The 26,955-nt window shown below is 40.5% G+C and overlaps 1 protein-coding gene across 2 annotated transcripts in view; it reads left to right on the forward strand.

Annotated features, from left to right (window-relative positions):
• Nucleotides 1–26,629, forward strand: part of dagla (diacylglycerol lipase alpha) — a 33,387-nt gene extending 6,758 nt beyond the window's left edge. Inside the window, exons 2-21 of one of the 2 annotated variants that reach the window (XM_022767833.1) lie at nucleotides 7,560–7,661; nucleotides 7,837–8,048; nucleotides 8,241–8,342; nucleotides 8,444–8,582; nucleotides 8,712–8,799; nucleotides 9,628–9,762; nucleotides 9,885–9,962; nucleotides 10,610–10,734; nucleotides 11,165–11,315; nucleotides 12,846–12,929; nucleotides 13,791–13,868; nucleotides 14,160–14,240; nucleotides 14,467–14,609; nucleotides 16,575–16,643; nucleotides 16,737–16,809; nucleotides 17,238–17,446; nucleotides 18,295–18,421; nucleotides 22,406–22,572; nucleotides 22,840–22,857; nucleotides 23,338–26,629. In XM_022767833.1, coding sequence (XP_022623554.1) covers nucleotides 7,567–7,661; nucleotides 7,837–8,048; nucleotides 8,241–8,342; nucleotides 8,444–8,582; nucleotides 8,712–8,799; nucleotides 9,628–9,762; nucleotides 9,885–9,962; nucleotides 10,610–10,734; nucleotides 11,165–11,315; nucleotides 12,846–12,929; nucleotides 13,791–13,868; nucleotides 14,160–14,240; nucleotides 14,467–14,609; nucleotides 16,575–16,643; nucleotides 16,737–16,809; nucleotides 17,238–17,446; nucleotides 18,295–18,421; nucleotides 22,406–22,572; nucleotides 22,840–22,857; nucleotides 23,338–24,442 — 3,279 coding nt within the window. In that variant the 5' untranslated portion in view covers nucleotides 7,560–7,566 and the 3' untranslated portion in view covers nucleotides 24,443–26,629. The remainder of the gene's footprint in view (nucleotides 1–7,559; nucleotides 7,662–7,836; nucleotides 8,049–8,240; nucleotides 8,343–8,443; nucleotides 8,583–8,711; nucleotides 8,800–9,627; nucleotides 9,763–9,884; nucleotides 9,963–10,609; nucleotides 10,735–11,164; nucleotides 11,316–12,845; nucleotides 12,930–13,790; nucleotides 13,869–14,159; nucleotides 14,241–14,466; nucleotides 14,610–16,574; nucleotides 16,644–16,736; nucleotides 16,810–17,237; nucleotides 17,447–18,294; nucleotides 18,422–22,405; nucleotides 22,573–22,839; nucleotides 22,858–23,337) is intronic. The other variant, XM_022767834.1, reaches the window with a different exon arrangement.
• The last annotated feature ends 326 nt before the right edge of the window (nucleotides 26,630–26,955 follow it).

Raw genomic sequence — 26,955 nt, forward strand, 5'->3', positions numbered from 1 at the left:
ATATGATCGTTCTGGGATTTACCAAGTTACAGGATGTGTAGAAGATGCATCAGACAATTGAAAAGATGCTGTGCTGCATGCCAGCGCCCTGTTTGTGTCAATAAGTCTATGTCAAAGACAAAAGCCCATAATGACGGATGGGGAGCCCTGTCATTGTTGTTACATCATTGTTGTTGCATCACGTGGGTACGGGCCAGGGCCTGGCACACAGTAGCACGCTGTGTGGAGCACAAAAGCATTGCTCACATGCAGGAATATGTCACAGTGTTTTCACAAAACACATGTCATTTGGATTCAGACGGCGTCACTAGCTCAGGATGAGAGTTGAGAGTTTGCATGACTCATGCCATGTGCAGGGAGCCTATCGTAGCATAGTCAGGGACAGCAGCTCAGCTAGGAGTTGTATGTATTGTAGAGTTGTCCTAAAGGTCAGGTTTTAGACATTTAGGTTGTGCTTTTGATCCCAGGTTATAAACACAGCAGGGTGTGTGCCAGCTTCAGGTGCTGGAACTGAATGTTTTATTGCCTGAGGAAGTGTAAAAATACAAACTTGTTTGAAATTTCACCTCATTAACAAAATTAGGAAGTTTCTCAACTATTCCCTCAGCATCAATAGTGGATTGATTTGGAATTTGCTTTTTTCCTGACTGCATCATAATCAAGAAAATCATGGAGGGTATCCCTTCAATTACATGAGCAAAGCAAGTTAGTTGAATCAATATTGACAGTAATAGACAAATTTGTGTGTTGTGAAAGTGTTATGTATTTACATGTAGGACAGGAAAGGCTTTCAGAACATGATGGTATGCATATAGACTATGTCTGTGAAAATGTGAGATCCACTTATTTAAACTAAACATTGCTGTATGTTTAAATGTGCTGGGTAGGATCCAGTTGTCCTGATAGTGGTAGATATTTGTTCCCCCTGTCCATTTTCCTCCTCTTTTTGGCCAGCTTCTTGTCAAATGGATTTGCAAGGTTTTCATCACAATAAAAGGAAATATTCAGGTGTGGCTCAAGCTACTGATAATTATATCTTTTTGTGTGAAGTGGATACTTGCTGTGAAAGTTGAATTAGTCAGCTTTGTGTGTCAAAACGTGTTGACTTTTGCTGTGTTCTAGTTAAGAAATAATCAGAATGGTATCATAATTTGCAATAGTCCAAGCGTGTGCAGTGAGGCCTCAACACTTCTTATGGGTATTTTTTGAAACTTAATTAATTATTGCACAGAAAAATATTCTTTAATCCTTTTTTGGGTAGGATTTGGTGGCTTTTGTATTGGTCTATTTTATGGAGTACCGGTAGAAGATCGGGTATACGTACATGGGTTATTTCACACTCTAAATTGCTCACACCATGTTGCATGCTGTATCTGTTGAATATATGCAGTTTTCTAATTGTGAATAAAATAATAAAAAAAATAAAATATATCCACTTTTTACTCGCATAGTGTCAGTGCACCACAGTTTAAACCAAGTTTATGTAGTGAAGCTGTAGTTACATTGCAAGAATCGGTGTGTGATTGGAGCTGATGAAAGACACTTAAACATCAGATACACCTCTTGGAATGATGAGCATATTCTCCTCAATTATGTTGTTCCTCTTTTATCAAACTCAGTCAGCATTTTTTCCGGAAACCACATTGTGACTCCTTGGTGTCATTCTCTTAGATGACCTTGAATTGTTTGAGCAGCAGCTGTGACGCGGATCAACTTTGAATTAAACAGCTAATTTTGTCTGTCATTAAGTAGTCAATTTAAAAAAATTGCAAATATATTTTTTCATTAATCAAAAGGCCAGGGTTCCTGTGAAAGAAGATGACTATAATGTGAGAGTGAACTGTTAGCATTTCACTGTGGTCATAGTGCATCTGCTAATGTCTATAATATAGAAGCCAAACAGCACCACTAATAGGCTAACATCCTCAGGGTGATGGATGGGAAAGCCCTTGAGGAGGCAACTGCCATTAGTGAGGATGCTGGGTGGAGATGTGTGCTGATGGCCGGAGTCTTCTTCCATGAAATGAGGCTAGGGGATCCGATCTGGTCAGAGGTCAGTGCTGATGAGTTGTACACACAAGTGATTACAAGAGTTATGGGCTGGATTTCACGTATGCCACTTTGCAGCTTGATAGATTGCCCATACTAAGGGGCTGGTGTACTCTCTAGTGTAAGGCTTTGATTGCTTGAAAAAGGCAAAGTTAGGCAAAGGTTATGAATGACTGAATGTGCCTGTAAACATTCTGACTTTGCTGTCCTAACAAGCAAATTAAATTGGAGAGCTAAGCATCCATTAATTTGGATACTATAAATCACCCAGTGCATGCTGGGATAGGCTTCAGCCTCCTCTGATGGAATAAGCAATTTAGAAAATGCACGAATGTACAGACAGATGGAAAGAACTGATGTTACCTTATCAGACTTTTTACTTTACCTAAACAAACTTTACTGAGTAGATTTACACTACAACAAGGTCGTACTGTCACACTCTAATCCCATTTAATTCCTAATTATGTCATGGTGTTTTTTCCACTCTTGAGGTCTCTGCTGGGAGTTTAAGCCATATCGTAACAACAGGCCTGGAGGAGAGTGCTGATAACAGTGTCCCTGGCGGTCTAGTGTGCAGCTCCTGCATTTAAGAGATCTTTAAGATTTCTCTGGCCTGATTGTTTTGGCCTAAATGAGATTTGGGGGGGAGTTCAGATGTTGCCTTATTTCTTTTCCCCTCTATGTTTCCTCCCTCCCTCCTTCCACTGTCCTCTTTAATGTTACTCCAACCCAGATAGAGTTTTACAAGTAGCTGAGAGGTGACTTTAGTCACATGAACCCATTCACACCCCTCTGTTTCCTTCACTCTCTTGCATTACCTCAAAGCAGAGGAGCCACATAAGACCTGGAATCTGTAGGCCAAGAGCTGTGTCTTACCGTATTCCTTATGTTCTCTTTTTAATATATAATTATTATATAATGATTACTTCCATAATTATTTGTTGTCTTTTCATCTTGCCTCCTTTTTATGAATATTCATGTCAAATACACAAGCTCCATATTGGGGTGGCACACCATCTGCTGTGGAAGACTGAGAGTAAACATTCCTGATTTCACTGTGCTGTCTGTCCTCTTTGGTTGATGGTGTGCCAATCAGTGAAACCACCTACTGTAGTGCTTTGATTGGAAGCAAAACCCTCATCCTGTCCCCCCACTGCTCATGGTTTAACCCCTGTGCTTTGAAGCAGTTAGCTTGTTGTAATCCACTGCCAACACAGCCCAGGCTGAGTTGGTGCAAGAACAATTTTTGTGTCACTGAAACAATGAAGAAATTAGTCGGTATTTGGCATGAATTGCCCAGTAATGTTTGCACCCACTACATGAAATCATGTTTTTTTGGTGTGTTACATCTGTACCGAGTATTATTCAAATAATATTTCATATTATACACTCTTGAGCTTATACCCTCTGAATGTGACAGCTTCAGTGTGGCAGCTGCTGTGCGGTAGGGTGTCGAATGGTATGAGCCCCTTTTCATACAGGTGCATGTCAAGGTTTGAAAACAGGAATGCATGAGATAACAGAAACACGAAAATGAAAGGTAGCAGCCTTACAGAGAAAACCAGCTTCACAAAGCTTACAAGACCATTACGTGTTTAGATTTAACTTGACAGTTAAGACTTGAGCCTGTAGTTTATTGTGTCTTTCAGTCGGTGTTGGTGAGAGTCTAATCGTGACCAGTGTTGGGAGGTGCAGCACACTTGGCCGGACCTCTTTGCTGCTGAATGTAAATTTTCAAGCGGCCATCATGGACATTTCGCAGTCAGGTGAATAATGGGTGTCTGCTAGTTTGGTCATCAAAGCAGAACTAGTTCCATCAGTCGTTTCTTCCTCTCGGTAGAATAGTGAGGTTCATTATCATGTCCAGTCACCTTTTATGAAATGTAATTCACTTTTAGCTGAAGGCTGTGCTTGTTATTTTGTCACAAGACCAATCCTTGCCTATGATGTGTGCATATAAAGCCAATGGCTAATTTCCATCTCAATAGTGGGCTATACAATAGAAGAGCTTGGTAATACGGTTGTAAAAATTATTATCTTTATGTCATATGTTGACATTGCCCTGTTAACATTCAGTGTTACTCGCACAAATGAATTATGTGTATGCATGGGGGCTAACAAATGTGTTCAATGCATTTTCCTCCTCAGAAAACATTTGCAAAGCCAATCAGTGGATCAGATTAGATCAGTGGAAGAGTGTGAAACTATTAGCAGTAATGTGCATCGCTTAGCCGTGTGCTTGTGTGGATGCGTCTACTCTCCAATGCGCTTGTGCTCGGTCCAAAACATATCACAAATATGATAGACATACCAGTGTTTAGTAGTTTGCACATAGTGATATAAAGCAGGACCCTCTGAACTAAACAATCTAACATTTATGTAGTGAAATAATTGTGGTCAGTCATAGTCAGGCCAAATAGTAGACCTGACGGAGAAAAGTCACAGTCACAGTTCTCCTTAAAAGTCTTTCATGCTTCATGTTAGTCCCAAACAAAAGGGGAGACCTTTGATCTGTATTCAGACATAATGAAAATCAGTGCAGGTGATTAGGCTCAATAGGCAGCCACTTTGGATATAAATGAGGGAACTATCACATGGCTAAAACATCGGGGATAATTCACCCCCTGCCCTCTATTGTTATTGTCCATCGCGTTGTTTCACTGTAGACATCATCACATACCAGTTCAGCAGACATCGCCCAACCCTCTTCGCAAATATAAAAGTCTGACATACAGTGACAAAGTATGAGATCACTGTCCCAATGTGTGTAACACTGTGTGTTATGATTTTAAATATTTATAGACTCAGACTACGGGGCCAAATTTATTCTTGATTCACCCCTCCCGACAGAAGGAGGAGAAATCTGGTCTGGGACATTGGTCGGCACTGATGTGGGGCCCAGATTATGTGGTAATGTGAGGGGTTTCCAGATCTAGTCTTAAACCTTCCATACTGCTTGCAGACTCAATGTCGCCACCCTGATAATATCAAACATGTTTGATGTTTAGGAGTTAAAATCTGGATGACGACGATTATGATTGTGTCAGTACTTTCACAACAGCGCCAATAGTTGAATTTCATTATACCAACACAATTCTACCTTGCAACAGTGGAAAATATCACTTTTGACCTAGCTAACCAAATGTTAGCGTTACAAGCTAATGTTAATCCCAGAGCAGTAGACTGTGTTGCCAAGCGACACTGTCTTAAACACTGCCTAGACCTTGAAGCTAACATTAGCTAGCATACTACTGCTGATGGATAGTAAAACTGACAGTTAAAATCTCACCTCCAGTTCTTGTTTAAGAACAGAAAACCTGTGTTGACAGAGTGTCCCCAAACATTTTCTCATCCCACTCGTTCATCCTTCTGCTTTTGTTTCTTATCACTGCAAAGTATTTCTAATGTTACAACAAGTTGTTGCATCACAGTTTCGATTTTGTGTGTGTGCTTCCCCATGAGAATAATGTGGTGGTGCATTGTTCCCTGATTGCTCTCTCTGACCCAATAATCTTAATAATGTCCTGTAGGGTGTGATGTGAAGTCTTTTATTTGCCAATGCCAAGCTCCTGAATTGTGAATTTTGTTATAAGTTAAAAGTCCAGTGAACTTGGGGGGGGGGGGCATGGGAATCTACTCTGATAACAAGGTCTCCAGTTTTTCTGTGTATGTAGTGTGTTTGTAAAAAGCAAAAAGTGTTTTTCTGTAATACTCTACACATCCCTACTGAGAGCTACTGTATGTAGGTGGTAGCACAAATGCCTCAATGAGTTTTTTTTTTTTCGTTTTTTTTTTTTTTTGCCTGATTTTTTCCTCCAGAGGTAATTAGGTGCATTCTTGTTGAAGTATAAATGAGGAACAGCATATTCCACAGAAGAATTGTTTGTTTATATTTTCAGGTCATTTGTCATGCTCAGTCTAGGTTCTTTCTTGTGCCTCTCAGTCTAATCTAGGAAATCTTAGACCCTGCCTCAATTCATGATTATGTGCTGAGCTAGTATACTGAATACATGATGTACATATTGTTGAGATGTCTAAAGGGGAAGCTCCTTGTGGTCTGTGCAAAGTCAGATCTTTTGTATTCAACTTGGCAGTTAGCCTACCCATTCATGATTTGTAGTGGAGATGCTTTTTCTTTGTTATTTCTCTTCAAAGCAAGTCCTTTGAGAGACTTTCATCTGTGCATCTGTTATCATTGTTGGGGCATGAAGTTACCCTAGAAACTCTTAGTACACACTTCTTGATTGTTTGTGGTGAAAAGGATGCACTTCACAGAACATTGTGAAACACAAAGCACAAAGACCAGAGGTGTTATTTTCACAGAACGTTATTGTTCTGCAGACAGATAGCTTTTTTTCCTGCAGTCGTTTTGTTGGATTTCTTATTGGCACTATCAGGATTTACAGTTAAACCCATTGTGGACATGTACGTCATTGCATATTTGCTGCAGTCTTGATCATTGATTTCTTTCTACAAGCCTACATTTACATTTACCAGGGAATGATACAACTATCTCTAGCTATTTTATGTAGGCAGATGCAGAGTGAGACTTTACCAGCTATAATGACTGTGGTATTTAAGGGTGAAACTAGGAGGGTGTTGCCAGATTCTAAATAACTAAAAGAAAGTGAAAAAATATTCTGACACAATACTAAAAAGCAGAGGAGTGCTGGACACTGACCAATAAGAAATTTTGTTGTGTTGCTTTATCTGTTGCAAAGCTCATCACTACCTTAAAGCTGGGTTTTGTGTACAGTATATATATAATAGTCTTGGCATTTAGGATGGCATACTTTTTTGACAGAACTGAAAGAGCTGTGCTTTAGCTTTCAGCAAATGTGCAGGGGCAGTCCACCATAAAGGCTGTATCAGCCTGTATCAGAACCATAAGGCCTGCATCAGCCTCCCTGTGGCTCCCTCTCTCCCTACTATTTCCTTCCTACCATGCCTTTTACAGTTCATTTCAGTTTAGCCCAGAGGCAACTTGAGTAAACACTCTGCTTTTTCAACAGAGAGAATGGACAGAGTGATGTAAAAAATAAAGGTTCATCACATGACCGTAGCCTGCACGGTACCATCTATATCGAAGCAGGTTCTCTTTCTTTTCATCATTAAGTGGTGCATTTTCTCTGCATTCCTTCACCCACTTAGTCCCTCCCATTATCTTTCACTCTTCTCCTCTGTGCAAGTCTATTTCTGTTACAATCCCTATAGCCCTCTCTGTTTCAGCATATACAGAGTTTAAGAAACAGAAACCAAGTCACTGCCCTGTCATCTATGCCAATTTAATGTACTGTGAGTTTGTACATCGTTGGTTTGTCCTTTCCATGCTGTCTTTGGCTGTTCGAAGGATGTAAGAATATGATGCACAGTATATAGGACATTGGGTTAAAACCTTGTGAAGTACCCGTGGAGAAATGAGGCATAAACAGTTTTGAGATAAAGACGCAAGGTTGAAATTGATGTCATTTGTTCCTAAAGTTTTCTCTCTGTCTTTGCTTTTTCCACAGGGCAGTGATGCCTGGCATGGTGATGTTTCGGCGGCGCTGGTCAGTTGGCAGTGATGACCTGGTGCTGCCCGCACTCTTCCTTTTTTTATTGCACTGCATCTGGTCAGTCAGTGTTTTTGTCACTGTATTGATTGATATATATATTTAATTTTAGATTTATCAGTGTGTCTCTGTAGACGGATACAATGGCGTCCAAAAGTCTGAGACCACTTTTGGACCCCGCTATATTTTTCTTGATGTTCATTATTACTTCCTCATCCTTGTGTTTCATACTCAGGCTGGTGGTTCTGTCCGTGGTTCTGTTCGGCCTCCCTTATGGCTCTGACCAGTCCTGTTCCGTAACACTGGTGGACCATGGCCGAGGGTACCTGGGCATCCTGGTCAGCTGCCTTATCTGTGAGAGTGCCATCATGTGGTTGAGCATGAGAGGCAGCATTTTGTACACACAGCCCAGGGAAGCTGTGCAGTATGTTCTCTATATCCGGCTAGGTAAGACAAGCAGCAGCACTTTCATATAACAGGCTCTTTTGCACACGATTGCCTCTTGTTGCCTGTTAGCATTGAAGGAGGTGGTTTTGAGGATTAGTTGTGTTTCAAGTTGCAATTTGAACATAGTTTATATTGATTGGGCAGATAGTGATCGTTATTCTCCTCACTCCTTCTCCCTCTTTCTCTCTCAAGCTATCCTGTTGGTCGAGCTAGTATATGCCGTGGTGGGAATAGCCTGGCTTGTCCAGTACTACCAGCCGTGCTCTGATGTCACAGCCAAAAACCTGGCTTTAGGTGAGTGAAAGAGGGTATGAAGGGGAATGGAAAAAAGACACTTTAAATTAAAAGGTGTTTGTTATTCTTGGATGTGAATAATGTTTTAATGTCCTTTTCAGGAATTGTTGCATGCAACTGGCTTGTGATATTCAGCGTCTGCATTACCCTCATGTGCACCTTTGATCCTACGGGTCGGACTTTTGTCAAACTGAAAGCCACCCGTCGTCGTCAGCGCAACCTCACAACATACACACTCAGGTACTAACAGGCCCTTAGAGTTTCCATTTCTGCCATTTCTGTCTCTTATTTTGTCTTGACACAAAATTCAACTAAAACACAACATCCAGGCATGTATGACAGTATTTGTTGCCCTTTTCTCTACATTAGACACAGGCTAGAGGAAGGCCAAGCCAGCAGCTGGAGCAGGAGACTTAAGTTCTTCATGTGCTGCACAAGAGCCCAAGATACACAATCAGTGAGTCACAACACACACTCACTCATTTCCTCTCTGTGGTTGAAGGAAAATGGATTGAAACCAGAATGAATCCAGAAATATGCCATTAAGCCCTGTCAGGATTAATGAAAACTGACATAGAGGCGCTTATTCTTATCTACTTACCAGTGACATTAAGTATTCCGCACAAAAAATTACTGTAAAATGATTTAATTTCAATTTAAATCAATTTACAAGCAGTCCGCAAAAATGTTTGCCACGACTGAAATCATAAACAGTCTTGTAACTTCCATTCACTAGACTAGACTGCAGAATGGAAGTCAGCTTTCAGTCAAGAATCCAGTGTATTATCTGAATAAATTCAAACTATTACTGTGTCCTCAGTGAGTCTGTATAACTCCAATGGGCATATAAAGCCACGGTACCTCAAAATGTTAAACATCCAGGTATTTGTAATTTGTGGATCAGTGCAGCCGTGCATGGAGGTATAGTGATGTGTAAATGCAGTAATCCACAAGTAACATCTGTTAGGCAAACGGTATTGCTCGTGGATTTGTAAAGCCAAAGTTGCCTCACCTTTGTGCTAAAGCTATGTTACCTCATTTATAAACCTTCAGAATTGCTAATGGGGTGGGGAGAAATATACACTTTTACATTTGCTATGAACTTTTGCTCATGAATTTCCCCTAGGGGATAAATAAAGTATCGATCTATCTTTCTATCTAGAAGCATTATTTAGTTGAACAGAGCACAACAAACAGAGGGTTAGGCAAACTTCCTGTAGTTCGGTCCTCTTTTTAATACTCTGCTTTTTCAACTTGTCCTGATATCTGCTGCTTTCATGTCCAGGATGCGTATTCAGAAGTGGCCAGCCTTTTTGCAGAGTTCTTCAGAGACCTGGACATTGTGCCTAGTGATATTATTGCTGGCCTGGTACTTCTCCGCCAGAGACAGAGATCTAAGAGATCAGCTATCCTGGACCAGGTATCACTGTCTATAAAATATGAAATAATAAAATATATTAATGTCTGTATTTTTGTACTTGTGTATGCATGTGCTGTAATGAAAATAACCTTTCTTTCTTCCTTTTGTTTTCTCATCCTAAGGCCAACAATGACATTTTAGCCTTCTTATCGGGAATGCCTGTAACTCGTAATACCAGATATCTGGACCTTAAGAACTCGGTGAGTTTCTTCTGAGTGATAAACTGACAGAGCCACGGTTGACTTGTGTTTTATATCACGTTAAGCCACAGTGGACTCTTAAGTTAAAAGGATTTGAATTCAAAAAAATTAAATACTGGGTCACAAAAATACAACATGCATTTTAAGTCATTCAAAAAGGTTCTCCTGAGCCCCAAAGAGAGGACTTAGTCTACTGTAGCTAACAAAGGTTTTACAAGGCCATGATTGTTTTTATCCAGGAATTTCACAAAATACGGCAGGGAAAAAGAGAAATCATGTGAGGGAAAAAAAGGCAATGGCACACTTAGCTATTTGCTCTATACAAAGCAGTTGTGTGTATATTTCACACATTAGATGCAAAATAGTGGAAATGCATCAGATCCAACAATCAGTCTGAGAAACCTTTTTACAAAAGTTATTTTCTGCTGTGGTGTACAGTTTATTTCTTTGCTATTGACGTGTGTGCACACACTTGTATTCAGCTGACATAATATTTGTTACTCTTACTCCCTGTGTGTGTGTGTGTGTGTGTGTGTGTGTGTGTGTGTGTGTGTGTGTGTGTGTGTGTGTGTGTGCGTGCGTGCGTGCGTGCGTGTCCATGTGTGTGTGTCCTTGTGTGTCCGTCTGTCTGCCTTTTCCTCTCCCAGGTTGAGATGAACATGTACAAGGATGTGTGCTATTACATGCTCTTTGCCCTGGCTGCATATGGTTGGCCCATGTACCTGATGAGGAAGCCTGCCTGTGGGCTGTGCCGCCTCGCCAGCTCCTGCCCGTAAGCACTCAAACACACACAGCTGCACAGTTGCGATCTATTTGGCTTATGTGTCTCATGAGCCTCTCCAGTGCGAATCAAATTTCACATGCGTCAACACTTGCCAAGTGGTAATCCACTGAGGCAATGCCACTCTAGTGAGACCCACTCACTGACACATGCAATGTTGAATTAATCACATACTCTTAAACAGATTGCCTTCACTAGGATACTAGATTACACCTCTGTAATTTTACCTGTTCACTGTATGTGTCTTTAACACCCTGTGAAGCTTTAGTGTTATAAGTCGTTTTGGATAAAAGTGTAACATATAATTAATGTAATGTGTGTGTTCCACCTACTGTCTTACAACTTTTTTTTTTTTTTTTTTTTTTTTTTTTTTTTTTTTCTTTTTTTTTTTTTGGCGTCTTATCTTCCCGGCTCACCCCAGATGTACATCAGTGTCTGGCTCTCGGTTGTCTCAGTCTGTGACAGTGGAGGAGGACAATTGTTGCGGCTGTAATGTCCTGGCTATACGCAGACACTTCCTGGATCGAGACCTCAAGCAGGTTCACATTGTCTACACTTCCTGCCACGATGCTGTGAGTAATCTGACAACCACCTAACGAGCACTCGGAGGTGTCTGGGCTTCACTTCCTGAATAAAGCAAAGGATGTTTGTTGAGGAGCAGTTTAACAGAATCAGGCGACGGTTCATTTGTATTTCCTTTATCTTTTTTGTTGTGCGTGTATCATTTTTTGTATAATACACTGTTGAGGTAAATTGTGATATGCCTTTTTTAGGCTATTCTGCACAGAGAGTCCTAGAGCCCTGGATACAATGTTATGCTTCCAAACCAGACGGTACTCTTGTCAGACAACATCATTTAGCACGGGGCTGGTGTGCAGTGCGGCACACTCACAAACTGGGAGCTAGTCTGTTCATTTAGTGGCTTTATTTAGTAGCTTTGACCATCATTTATGTTTTGATAACACTTCACCCAGCCGTTTATGGAGTGCTGAGAGCTGTGTCCACATCCTCAGCAGTAAGTCAAGTGTGTCCTCAGTAGGTGTTGGACTCGGCCAAAGCTGTGCTTTGTCACAGACTCTGTTTGTGGTCATCATGGACAGAATCATCAGGTGCAGCCGAGGACAGGGGAGTGTCCACTTTGTTGACCTCAGGATTGCATTTCTGCTCTCAGCATATGAAGCACTCGCTGGCTTTTGGTGGATCATCCCATCTACGGGAGACCCCTCCCCTGTGGACACGGGGGCAAACATTTTTTAGTCAGTGCAATGACTGTATTCACATTTTATGAAGAAGGTAATGTTGGGGACCTGTTTTAAACCTGTGTGATTAGTGTGCCATTGCACTGTGCACTTCTGTTATAGATTTGTCTCTAATAAAGTTTCTGCATCCCCATGTCCTGGAATTTGAGCTGGTGAGTAAAAATGGCTGATTGAACTGACTGGCATGATAGTCACAGCTACAAAAATAAGTCCCAGGCTGTCAAATAGCAAAAATAAATAATAATATATAATATTAAAAAAAAATTCCATAAATTTTTAGTGTAGTTGCTAAGTCAACATATTAATATCCTGCTCTCGTAGTTACAGTAACACAGCTTACTGCTTTGGTGTTTACAAGTGGAGATTTAAAAGTTAGCATCATTTCTCTCCAATAATGTATATTTCCCATCACTCTCCCATCCGAATGTGTGCCTCCAACTACTCTTATTAACAATTAGTTCCATATTATGAAACAATCTCTACACAGTCACAGACACAGTCTACACAAATTGTAGTTGTTAAAATAGTTTCCCAATTACATAGAATAATGAATGTAATTATTCTGTTTTTATTTAGAATTTCTATAGTATTCACACTGGAGCCACACAATGGTGATGATTTGTAAAGCAGAGCATTTCTTAGTGAGGTTAACCAGCGCTGAGTTTCCATCTATAAATTCCTCTCATGGAGTGACTTATATGACTATGTGCTGTGTCAAGCTGAGGAAGGTATGATGACAAAAAATGAAACGAATGAAGTATATGTCCACTCCATTTTCCCCACTCGCATGCTCTTCTCACTTTATAACCAGCTTCTACTGTCTGCTCTGCATCTCACACACAGGTTTACGAGACTCCATTTTTTGTGGCAGTGGATCACGCGAAAAAGAGGGTTGTCATCAGTATCAGAGGGACCCTATCGCCAAAGGTGAATTTCAGCTTTCTTGTCTCATTTTTTTATGGTTTCCTGCTCCTTTCGGCACTTCACATCACCAGCACCTCCAGAGAAGATGAAGTTCTCACAGTTTAATGTGGTGTTCTCAAACTCCTACACCCCTCATGTTTAGAGCGTGACTGTCCACTTTCAGAAATGAATCTCCATTTTTTTTTTTTTTTTTTTTACATAAGCATTTGGTAGAATTCCTTTAGTCTCGTTAAACTTCAATTGAACCAACAGCTAAGAGATTAATCATGGCCTAATAACAAAGGCAAAGTATCTTTTGAGAGGAAAATAACTACTCATCTTGTTGATCTCTGATGCTTTGCGCCCATTCTCTCAATACATGCAGTTTACAAATACATACAGTCAAAAGATTGAAGAAGAATTTGCAAGGCTAATATATACATCTAATGTGGGCCATGCAAGTGTTGAGCCCTCATTACACTTACATGCATCATTAAAATGAAAAACACCTTTTCAAAGACTGGTGTTCTCCACTCATTAGGTACCATTGTAGCCTTATGTGGAGCGTCTTTCAGGTGTCCAGTGTAATCACTGTCTTAGGAGGTAGTGTAGTACTTAAATCTAGTCTATATGAGCATACACTATTATTTCATAGTCTTACAGCTCTTGGTATATTCAAGTACAGCTAATACAATATAACAAATAATCAAATTTCCAGTACAGATTATGAATGGCATTTTCAATTCCTCTACCTGATCTGTGCAAAATCAGTTCTTTTTAACTTTCTCTCTCTAAGTGTTCCCTTTTGCACTTCATCCACTTGTGTTCTCTTCTTTATTTCATCTTTTGTACATGTTTTTTTTTTATTTGTGTTGTGTGCTTCAGGATGCCTTGACTGATCTGACGGGGGATTCTGAACGTTTGCCTGTAGAGGAGCAGCATGGCACCTGGCTGGGCCACAAGGTGAGCGATTACTGTTTCAATCCATGCACTTACAACACGTATACTCTGCTGTAAAGTCTCCTCTGATATTTTCCCTCCATAAGTTTTTCTGTTCTAGTTTCTCGTAGTTCAGTTTCAACAAGTAACAGTATCCCAGACTCTAAAGGTCATTTCAGTTGTTAATAGAAGAATAAAAACGATGGATATTTTAATAAGAGATGACGCAGACTTCCTGTCTGTATTTCTTTCTCTCTCACTTTCCTCCCTCCCTCTCCTCCCAATGAATACCTTTCTTTTTCTTTCCACTCTCAGGGGATGGTTTACTCAGCAGAATACATTAAGAAGAAACTGGAACAGGAAATGATCTTGTCACAAGCCTTCGGAAGAGACTTGGTACATGACTCAGAACACTGTATAAAGAATGGCGGGCTCAATATTAAACATGGTCTATACTTTGTACTGTGAACTTGTGTTAACACAACTGTAGTTCTTTATCTTTACACTAACCCTAAACCCACCCTGTACAAAGAATTGCTCTACAAACTGCAGTAGAGGCAGTTGGTTGAAATGATTATATTCAGTGTGATAACAGTGTAATGACTCTGGCTGTCCCACACAGAACAAGGGCACCATGCACTATGGGCTGGTGATAGTCGGGCATTCTCTTGGTGCAGGCACTGCTGCTATCCTCTCCTTCCTGCTGAGACCTCAGTACCCCACACTTCACTGCTACTCTTACTCTCCACCTGGTGGCCTTCTAAGGTGAGTCAGTCCGTGTGTGTTGGATACAAAATGCGAACGGCTACACAAGAGAAGATGAGTCTTTCTGTTTGAGTACAGAAAGTTTTGTGCAGGAAGTTATTACAAACCGGCTTGTCACTTGTCCTGCATAAATCCCATGTGCATGTTTATACAGTCTACGCATGTTTAACTCAAGTTTGATCGTTTCATACCAGACTGCTATCACAGGTATCCAGGTCACCACTGTTTACTTGAGAGCTGGCTCTGTTGTAGCTGTTGTTCAGCTCAGTGTTAAACCTGAGAGTTATACCAGACCTAATGTAAATGTAGAGCTGTGAATTTTCAGTTCATGAGAAATAGGCCTTTCTGTTTTTACACCGGAGATTTAACATGACAATGGGAGTGATGCGTTGCCAGGTTTTATTGTGCATGGTGTAGTTTTATAGATTTCCTTTTCTTTATTTGGTAATCTAATTAAAATCCTAGATACTAGAAGTCACCACCAAAATATCTGTTACAGAATGATGGTAATTCTAAAATGATCGAACAGACAGTATAATAGCAGTAATGCTATAATTATTATAGAAATGCGTGTATAACTTTTTATAACAAAGCCAAACAGTGACAGACCTGCCATATATCTGACCTGGTAGGGAGATGTGCCATGAAGCCAGGCCACATAAAACATATTGATGTATTTGAAACGACCAAGTGTTTTTTATTTATTTATTTATTTTATCCTTTCCTATTTATCCTTAAATGTCACACAGTGTTGGTTTGGTAAATGTATCTTAGTATATAAGAAAAAAAATGGTGTTGTGAAGTATAAGGGATCTGAAAAAGTGTTTTGGGCATGTACCCACAAGCTGTGGTTTACACTTTAGTTTGTCTTTTTTTCCCCCATAACAGAATAGTTTATTTATGGTCCAGTGGTTCACAGATCATTTGCAGTTTGACTGTTCACACTGGAACGATATCCAACGCTCTGCCATGCAGCTAGCTGCAGTGTAAACTGTGTTTGCTATGCAAATCATGCTGAGAGAGGCTGTACCAAGAGATTACTAAATGCTGCAGTGCATTTTTGACATTTCGTTGAAGTCAAGAGAAAATAGTTTCTCAGACTTTGGTCAGAAGATAAACAGGTGACAAAATAAGGAAAAAAAAAATTGTAAAAAATGTATTCAGATCTCAACCTAACTGAACACCTGTGGGAGATAAGTTCTTTTAAACAGTGCTCTCCACCACCATCATCAAACACCAAAGATTGGTGTTTCATATAACAGATTGATAACAGGAAGCACTATTCTACTGAAAAATATCCATCCTCTTGTGGGCACACAAGATGGTGATTTGCTATGATGTTAAGGTGTACTGTTGCATCAAAACTTCAATCTATAGGTATTAATGGCCCCACTGAAGTCCATATGAATGTCCCTAGTTAGCCATTACAATCCCGCACCGGACTGTACAGTTATAACACTGCACTGGGTCGTTTGCATCTTGTTTACAGTTCTGTACTTGTGTATAGTTGCAACCTTGATTCAACAAACCAGGCAACCACTGACAGTCATAAACCATAAAAACAAATGTGACATTCTTTTCTTCTCAGCTGCTCCGTTCAAAAAGTAGCAACATTGAAACCATTTTATAGGCACCCTCCTTTTCAAACTCTGAGATCACACTTGTTTCCCTTTTTTGGTCACCTGTTCACATGCAAAACAAATCCGGTGTTTGCACCTGTCTTTGTAGACTCTGGTTTTGTTGTTAATACGTTTTTCCTGCTTATTTTCTCTCCATTATTTTCAGTTATGAATATAAATACACTCACATTCGTGACCTGTCTTGTGCATATGTTTAGATAAATATATTTCTTAAATATTTGATGTTTTTAAGCACTTTATATCAAAACGTCAGTTTGAACACCCTTTACTCTCTGCACAGGTCATGTTTACTTAATTTAACTCTTTCTTTCTTCTGTTTACCCAGTGAGGATGCCATGGAGTACTCCAAAGAGTTTGTAACATCTGTGGTATTAGGAAAAGACCTGGTACCAAGGTATCTCCTCTACTACATCCAGTATTCTGTGATGAACTTCACTTTGCTGCAGTATTACCACAACAAACATATCTTACCTCTTATCTCTCATAGGCTGGGCCTTTCTCAACTGGAGGGTTTCCGACGCCACCTTCTGGAAGTCCTGCAGAAAAGTAACAAGCCAAAGGTGATTGAATCTTGTAATATTGTAGAAGGTGATAGACCGTTTGGACCACAAAAGCATCAAAAAGAATAAAAGATTGTATCTCGCAATAATATAGGGGAATGCCCTGTAGACTATCATCAAAAAACACCTCTACTGTACTAATAAATGATTAAATAGTTTCGCAACATATTTGCATTCTCACCGATGAAAATCAACAAAATAAACCGAGCAGCATCACACTTCTGCTGGATTTACTAAATTTTGCAATGGCTGATTTGAAATAAACAGCAGGGTTCCCCACATCCTTTCACAACCATGCAGTTATCTTTGCTGTAATTGAAGCATCATTTAGATAACCCCTGGCTGTTGCAGAAGAAACATACAATGTACAGAAGATAAATTTAGATTCAGATGTGTTACGTTACGTAATACTTTTTTCTTTGCATCAGTGGAGGATCATTGCGGGAGGCACCAAATGCATCCCGAAATCAGAGCTTCCACTGGAGGATGAAGACCCTCAGTCTCAGCCAGCAGCACCCCCGAGCAGTCGCCTCTGGCTCCACCCCAGTGACCTCAGCATTGCCCTCTCAGCCTCCACCCCCCTCTACCCTCCTGGCAGAATCATCCATGTGGTGCACAACCATCCTCCAGAGACATGGTGAGAAAATTGATTTGAAAGCTGTGGGTAGATTCTAGCAATTAAATCTCTAAGTGCTGTTCTTCGCTGTTGCTGCAGATTCCAGAAGTGAGATCTGCCATCAGTGAAGTGGTGTTGGCTCTTTAAGCTTGTCTTTGTACAAAACCATACATTTTTACCATACAACTCCAGTTCACAAATGGTCGAGTGGGTTGTATAACTGATGCGTGGACACTTGTTTTCTCAAAGTAAATCTTACATTTGTTTCACACCTGTGACATAAAAGAACTGGCAGCTCTGTGGGAAAAGGCATACACTGCATTTTTGCAATAGTGTGGGTTTAGAGTGTGTCATGCGGCACTCCCCTACTCTTCTGTTTGCACTCTCTGCCGTGCTGTCTAATATCATTTTATTTTATAGTCCTCCTGTCTTTTGTATCTGTACATTTTCATACCTGCTTGTTTTGTAGTTTGCACAGTTTGGGAATACGCTTACCAAGTACTTTATTAGGAACACCTGTACACCTGCTTATTCATGCAGAAACAATCATGTGCATCATGCAGATACTTCTTCCTCGTCGTCTTCTGTTCTCATCCTGTTCTTCATCTTACTATGCATCATTCTATAGTTTGCCATATACAGCTGGTGAGCTTTTCCGCAACTTATGAGCGTGTTCGGGTTTCTAAAATAAGATCATGTGTGACTAAGTATTCCACTCAGTGATGCGATAGCTTGGATTTTGCTTCTCCCACCTGCGCTGTATTGTAAGTGAAGGACACTGAGGCAGGTGGTAAGTCAACATGTGTCCACTTCATCTTTCACCATGATTGATAGACTTTCTCTCTCTCTCTCTCTTTCCCTCTCTGTAGCTGTGGCCAGGAGGAGCCAACCTACTCGGCTCTGTGGGGGGACAACAAGGCCTTTGATGAGGTCATCATATCACCCGCCATGCTTAATGAGCACATGCCCCACATGGTGATGGAAGGCCTAAACAAGGTCTGTTTTTATCTGTGTGCATGCAGACTGTTGATGGTTGAAATGATAGTGAAGTGGCTTTTTAATCGTGTTCCCGATTTCCAACACTGGGTGACTGAACTGATGGATGATGAGTATGTGAGTGTATGAATTGTCTCAAACTATTAAAACAAAATCTTGATGCATTCACAAATATTTTCAACAATTGTTCATGAAGGGGGATACCACTGTGTGAAACTGTTTTAAACTGCATGTTGTACTGTGTGACATAGGAACAAATTCAGACATTTTTGATTAAAGCTATAGACCAGTGCCTGAATTTTGTTTTTCAATTGTAACATGATATTTCTGGCCCATCTTTTTTTAAACCACTCCTTTCCTTCTGCTTTCAAAACCTTTCTCCTAATATGAAAACTACAACATCCAGTGCTTATCTACCCACATGCTCATATATATGTTTTATATTTATCTATATGTGTTTCTATAAATGATTCCAGTTATTTTTAGTAAAAGACAGCATCTCTGGCATTTAAATCTACCCATCTCATGATTGAACACTCAAAAAGAGATAAGACACAGGAAAAGAAAACTTGAAAGTTTTAAAGTTGTGAAGTTCAGTGGTATTCCCCTCAAATGTTCAGTTAACAATTCTTTTTTGGGGCGTTTGGGAAGATTGATGCATGTCATTAACCTGCAACTGAACACACCTTTTGTTTTCTCCACATTGCTCCAGTCTCAAAGCATGGGAACGGTTCACTCCTGGTTGGTGTCATGGTCCTCTCTGGTCTTTCTGAGTGTATTCTTCATGCACATTCAAAATCTGTTTTGATAAAAGGGTATTAATGTGTATGTTTGCATGTGACAGATCCACTTTGGGGATTGCACTTTCCTGTGGCTGCAGAGTTTGTTCCTCTCTGTGTGCAGTGTGTGTGTGTTTACGTCTGCTGTGCCTAGTCTGTAGTATGATTCCTCTGGTGTTTCTGCAGGTACTGGAACCATTTTGTCCCCTGTCTGAGCAGGAAAACTTGGAGCCAGAGGAACTGGAAGTCAGTCAACCTACCTGCAGTACCAATGTGTTCATAACCACACAAACAGAATTAAACTCTTGTCCTCTTCCACCCGATTACTCCCTTCCCACCCACAAAGACTCCTCTTGCACCGCCACCCTCACAGAGACTGAAGCTGTCGCTGTCTCTCTGACTGCCGCTGCTTTTCCTTCTTTTTTAGATGCAGAGCCTGTTGTTCTTCTTCCTCCTCCTCCGTCAGACCGTACTTCTGCCCCACAGCCGTGCTTAGTGTCTGATCCCCCACTTGTTAACAATTCTCCTGAGCTCCACTTGGGAGCACTTTCAGTTGAAGATGATTCATGCATTCCACCACAAACCCAATCAGACTCGCCCAACTCTCACCCTTGTGTGAATCTGATTACTTCTCTTTCTGAAAAAGATGAGGTCTGTCGTTTACAAGAGCGAAAACAGTCCTTCTGATTTTCCTCTATAGACTTTATGACACACAGTATTTGACTTGGCTCTCATCAGCCACTGTTTATAACGCAATTATCAATCTAAATAGTCATGTCATAGTTGTAATTCATTGTGAAACACTTGAAAACTGTCGCTGTTAATACTATTAATACTGTGACTAAGTGGAGAGGCTAAGATGAAGAGATGTCATACCCATGAAGTTCAACAGGGTAAACTTTTTACCTGATGTAAAATTCAGGATTTGGCGTCAATCCTTGGAGAAAGGTCTTAGAAGACTGATAATAACAGTTACAAAGTCGTCACAGACAAGGTGGAGAGAGCCTGCCATCTCCTCCACAAAAAGAATCCACAAAAGCCTGCAAAGCAGCTTAACTGATGTAGCAGCTGAGAAAACTGAGTAATCGTTCTCCCTTGCCATTAAGCCTTCCTACGGGCATTATTGCTCTTTCCACTTACACATAAGCCGTTGGCTGGATGCAACAAGTCCAGGCGAGTTCAGCCCTGAAAAGGTATTCCAGGAAAAGTAGGAAGCTGGGAGATTGAAATTAAAAGAATTTGAACCGTTGACAAATCAGGGCGAGGTGGTAAAATTAAATAGCTGCATTTAATTAGATAGCTCCTGGAATACATCTCAAGTTTATGTTTTATACAACAGCACAAAAGTTTCTCATTTCTTTTAACTTAAAGTCAGAAGCTTTTTACAACCCTGTATGATGAGTCCAAACCCACCTGCACTCTTTTCTCTTATTAATGAGATTCTTCATCCAGCTTTCCTTAATTCAGCTCTTCATTCTTTTTCATTCCTCTCACAGCTACGGCACATTTGGTCAAGTGTTGTGGCATGAACTTGCTAACCCTGTTCCTCAAGCTAACAAGTCGTCTTTGTATTCACAAAGTTTCCATGGTAACCTAATTTCTTTCACATTAACTGCTCTTTCTTCCTCCTTGGCTGGGTTTTTGAGTAGCTGCAGCTCTTCTCTCTAGATTTCTTTTCCCCTTTTGCTTTTTGAAACCACATATTCAGCTTTTCCTCAATTATAATCCCTTCAAGGAACTGTCAATTACTCATCAGTAGCAGATGGAGTAAAAAGGGGGAATAAATGTGTAAATATGGGGGACTCTGCTCAACTCCACTACTCTGTTGTAAAATTGCTGCTCACTGAATCTGACAAATTTCTAATTTCCCCTCATAACGGACTCGATACAGCGGTCAGACTCTGAAACTGGAATTATATATTTAATGTCCCCTACTGTGCATTTCATGATGCTTTGTCATAATGTGCTTCATAACTTATATATGACATATGACTCTATAGCTATAGGGATTGTAGAACATTATTGCATAATGCAAAACTCCACTGCATAAAGCATAAATTTCCCTCCATGGGCACAGACTCTGGAGTCTCTCGTGTCATTTTGTTTAGGTTTTTTTTGATAATTTGTTGATTGTTGTGTCTACGACTCAGGCGATATGCTTGGTATTGTTAGTGCCAAATATTTGTTGTAGTTTATCAATTGCAGCAATCTTGTCCTCATGTAACACTGGTCACACTCACTCATGTAACATTGTCATGTTTTCATTTGTGAGCCATAACCAAAACATACTAAACATGTTAATTTAATGCCATTTTTAACTTAATTTGTTTACATTAATTTTCATTTCGTTTTGCTATTTTATATTCCATTGTCACATGTATTATATGTTTTATGTGTTCTCTTGTCCTCTTATTGTTCCAGTTGTTTTTATACCACAATGTGTTTCCACCAACTTATTAAAGTTAACAAATATATGTAATTGTGTGTTGATGTGATTTGCCGTTGGTGTTTGTGTTCCTCACATTTTTAACACATTAACACAACTATTAAAATTTTGTGGGACAGGATTTTCTTGAATGTTTTTGAAGCTGCATTTACAGCTGTCTTATGGTTTGCTATTCCTTATCATACTGTAGGTCTTGCATAGTTCTTGCTCAGGCATCATGACTCCATTGTGGGTGTTTAATGTCAGTTGGAGTAGGTGTAAGCTCACCTTTAGATTGCACTTATCTACACTGCTTTTTAACACTATAATGATAGATGTAATCATATCTGCAGTTAAATATAGATCTTACTAAGGGTGATCCAAATGCATAACAAGACATTCTTAGATGCATTTATTGTTCATATACCTATACATGTACATATTTATTGTTCATTTATCTGAAACTTTTATTTTATATAGAAAAACATTTTAACATATTTCTCAGTGGGGTTATTTGTTTGTTTGGTCTGCAAAAAAATCAAGTTAGCAAAATCGTCTGTTGTTTTGGTGCAGCAGTAATAGAATTATAACTTACAAAATTTGATTAGGGAGATTTGTTTTTTCCGGTTTAGAGCTGAGCTTGTGTATCTTTCTGAATGCAATTACTGTTCCATCCATGTGGATTCCCTGCCCCAACACCCATCCTCCCTGCTGTCTTGCTCTCATCATACTTTTACCTATCAAGTCACGTGTCTCTGTTTGCCTTTGTGCTTGTGACAGGTGCTGGAGAACTACAATAAAGGGAAAACAGCTTTGCTGTCGGCAGCCAAGATCATGGTGAGCCCCACAGAAGTGGACTTGAACCCTGAGACCATGTTCATGGATACATCAACAACTTCTCAGCAGCCGACGCCTACAGCCCACCACCGCAGGAACAGTAGTGTTCGGTTAGTACACCAGGCACCACTGTGGGTGTGTTGGAGCCTAAAAGAATATATATAAAACAATTTGTTTGATCCTCTGTAGATTCACTTTCTCCTGTAACTTAAAATACAAGGGAGCAAACCTCTTCCTGAACTGTAGTGGTAATCATGGGGACATGTCTCATTTTAATAATCTAGCCAATACTAAACAATACTACTGCTACTAACTGCTACTTTATTGTTTTCTCAAAATCATCATTTCTGTCTGTTCGTTTGGTTTAAAAAAACAAGACAAAAACCATTGTTACGGTAAGCAAAGCATGCTAATACTAATTTTGCATAATCTGCTCCCTTCTCTCATGCACGCATGCACGCTGTCTGACCACAGATCAGTTGCAACGTATGGTAGTATTCAGTTCCCCCCTCGCCCTCTCTGGTTTAGCCCCTGTCCAAAGTCGGTGTGAACTCCTGGTAGTGATGGTTGAATTATGTTGTTATCTCTCTGTATTAGATGCTAATACAAGAGCATATATGCACTAGTTTACACTCCTGGCCTCCCAGTCTCTCCTTTTTTCTGTTCTTTCTTCCATCTACGTAATGTTTCACTGGTGTTGACATAGTCTACAGAATCTAGATATGGTTTAAATACTAACACTTACCCATCTTTCCCTTCTTTAACCCTCCGTAAGTTGTTTTGACCCATTTTTCATGTCTGTCTTGTGTTTTGGATCCCCTCTCCCCTCCTTTCCCTGTCATTACTCTCCAACCCGTTCTTCTCCTCTCCTCTAGTTCATGTGCCCAGTCTGAAATATCTCTGGATGGTTTCTCTGAGTGCCCTCCTCCCCCAGTGCCTGTAGTGTTGCGTGGAGCACGGGAGCGCCTGGCAGTGGAGCTGAGGGACCGCAAAGCACCACTGGCTGTCATGGAGAGTCTCTCAGACGCCGAATCCCTCTATAGCCTGGATTCCCGACGCTCCTCAGCAGCACTGAGGGGTTCACCAATGCTGGGTAGCCTCCCGTTCCCTTTGGACGCCCCAATCCCAGAGGAGAACCCATCTCTCAGCTCTCGCACTGAATTACTGGCTGCTGACTGCCTTTGCCAGGCAACGCCAGAGCATCTGGGTGAGGTTGGGCCCTTCTTTACCCCAGTGGAATCCAGATCCACCCCGGAGTACCCCATGCGGCTATCTCCTGCCACACCTCGCTACAGTGGACACCATTCCCCAGCTCTGCTGAACCAGAGCGCCTTGGCACAGCCTATCAAGCCAGAGCTTAACGCCAACCCAAAAATGCTTCCTGATGGGGATCACCAACAGATTCCTGGTGTCTACAGTCCAGGGAGCACACCTAATGCTCCGCTCAGCCCTCAAATTGGTTCTAGACCATTGGATGCAGAAAAGGAGGATTGGGAGCTGGAGACTGCAGAGAAACAGTTAAGTGCAGAGACCAGACCGGCAGCTTCTACTCCTCCACCCCAACTATCCAACGGAAACCCCAGCCAGGCGGTGCTGGAGTTCGCCCAGTACTTAGACTCTCTATTCAGACTGGACGGCAGCTGCTCACCGCCTCTGGAGCTGTCTGATGGGGAGTCAGAGTCAGGCCGGGGTTCCTTTGGGCAAGGTGAGTGTCTTGGAGATGGACAGCGGTTGGATGACAAACAACTTCTGGCCAGAGCAACACTAGAGCCAAATCTAGTCCCCAAGCCCCCACGCACTTTTGCCGGATCTGCTGATCCCTCTTCGGGCATCTCTTTGTCACCCTCCTTCCCTCTCTCGTCGTCTGAGGAGCTCAACGACCTTTCCCCCGGTGAGGTTGCCCCACCAGCCATACACTCCCTACGAACATCTACCCCTTGCCACTGCCCTGAAGAGAACACACTATCATCTATGGTGTAGCGTGCTCCCAAGACTCTGATGTCCTTTGCCCTAAATTGAGAGGTGCAGTCATCCAAATTTTGAAACATATCACAGTACATGCATGCAATGGAATGCAGTCACTCATCAGAGATCCAATGACAGAACTTGACTGATCACCTCACAAACTGTTTCCATTCTTCAGGTGTCCCCTCTGAACGCTGTTTATAGCATTTTCACACTATTGCAATGACTAAGAAAAAAGATACCTCTCTCTGCATGCCAGGGGGCTGTGCTGCTTTTGGGTGAATATAAATAACTGTAGCTTCACGATGCCATTCCAAAACGATGTTGTCTCACCCACATAGGGAGGCGTCAGCATTACATCAATTCCCTGACTTAACAAAATCAAAGGGAGAATAGTTAACTGAGCAGGGATTCAAAAACTAACACTGTAGAAGAGGTTAGCATAGGCACATCATCTGGGGTTGATGTACTGTACAACTTCCTGCACCCTCAGAAGCTCCAGAAATTTTGTCCAGCTTTTATTTTTATTTTATTTTTTAAAATCAGGAATGTGAAGATGGACATATTTGTCAATCAATAGAAGTGAGAAGACATTACGAAATGTTCCTCAGGTCTATAAAGAATTGACTTTGAGAAAGAGAGTATGTGTGTTACATTGGTGAGAATTTGTGTGTCTTAAGAATTTAGTGATTGTGACAAACTTATTACAGACGCCTATGGATGTTTTTGAGTCTTTTGTTTACTCTTTATAGTGCATGAAGACATTTTTTTTCTTTATTTTTGAAGAGAAATTGTCACTAAGCCACTTAGATTGACATTTGAATACTCTTGCACACGTCATATTGCTCAATTTAGCCCCCTTTGCCAAAAAATTTAATACATTGTATTGCCAAATGTATTTATGAGATGTAATTTTGTATATGTATATGGATATTGCTTTATTTAAACACAAGCTAAGTTCATTGTCTCCTCCCCATAGCCATACTGTTGGATCTCATGTAGACTGTTACACAGCAACACCACGGAAAAGATGTCGTCATGTTAAAACACTGCCATGGCTTTCATTTTAAAAACACAACCTCTGCACCTTGGGTTTGAACCAATAATGAACTTGCTAATAGTCCCAATCTCATAACTACTGTACCTTTCTCTTTGGAGAGCTCTTAGCAACGTGCCCAGGTCAGGGTCTGCATGCTTTATGCATTTCAGAGTAGCATGGCTGGTATATAACTAGTTTTGTCATTAAGTCACAGTAAATAAGCTCTAAACATGTCCAGACATGATCATACGTGTAAACTCAAACCTTTGAGAGGCTTTTTAAATGCCCAGGTCACCTGACAGGACCAAACTGTGTATCCTAAAAGTGTCCCAGGATATAATTTTTCTTGTTCTCAAGGTGCTCTCAGTCATCTTGGATGTCAAGGTGTTTGCTTCCCTTTAATCCGGTTCATCTCAAACATGCTTGAGGTTGGACCGAATGAGTAAATGGGCTCGGACATTATGTATGCCAATTCTAAATACTGTATGTGGTATACAATCTTCCATATCACTCTGGGTGTAACAGGTGGCTCACAATTTGCATTATTTATTATTGTTAATGTTAATATCACTTTTATTGCTATATTTGATGGTATTATTATCCTTACTGCGCTTGCAACAGATTGGTTTGATGTCAGTGGTTTTTATCTCAGTTTTTGGAACAGTGTGGGGAATTTTTTAGACTTTCCCAAATGTAAGGAGTTATATATTTCAGCTTTTTTTCTGTCTGAGTGGAAAAGTATGTTACATTCTCCCATGGCATGGTGACAATATGCTCTTTTTACAAATCTTTCCTCGTGGTGAGACATGCCGTAGAGTGACAGCCTGTTCACAGTGACCTTTGGTGCAGTGCCACCATCAAGCCTGGAGTCACCATAGTGATCATCACTGTCTATTTGGAACAAGATTTGCTGTGGTTTCTCACATCAGACATTTCCAGCCAGTTTACAGTCTGACACTCCTCAAATCATGCTGCCAGTCCCAGTAGTCTCTCACAAGATACGCAAAGGTTGGGCCAGCGGTTTCCTACACTCACTAGCTTTGCTTGCAGGCAGTCATACACTAAACACTGCTGAAAGGAAGCACTATAATACTTTCCATCATGATGTGTACAGCACCATCTTCTATGTGTAATTATTTATGCAGATGTCTAAAAAAAAAAAAGATAAATTCCAATAGAGTCATGTAGAGAACAAATATATAATAAGGAGATGATGACTATATTAAAAGAGATCAGTATTGACATATATATATAAAAAAAATATTTCATTTGAAAGTTATTTATTCAGACTATTGGCAGATTTACAAATTGGTCTATATTGAAAGAAGAATAATTCAACTATGTCTTGTCCATGTTTACCTGGTTTGCTTCCCCTCCTTTCCTGCCCCAAAATGAGAATGTATTTAATCCCTCCCCCTCACTGCCCTGCCTGTAATGGAATAAACTACAAACTATGAAAATATAACTATGAATTTTTGTCACATCTCTT

This window comes from Seriola dumerili, unplaced genomic scaffold (genome assembly GCF_002260705.1).
Source record: "Seriola dumerili isolate Sdu_G_001 unplaced genomic scaffold, Sdu_1.0 BDQW01001299.1, whole genome shotgun sequence".
In the NCBI taxonomy this organism is placed as follows: domain Eukaryota; kingdom Metazoa; phylum Chordata; class Actinopteri; order Carangiformes; family Carangidae; genus Seriola; species Seriola dumerili.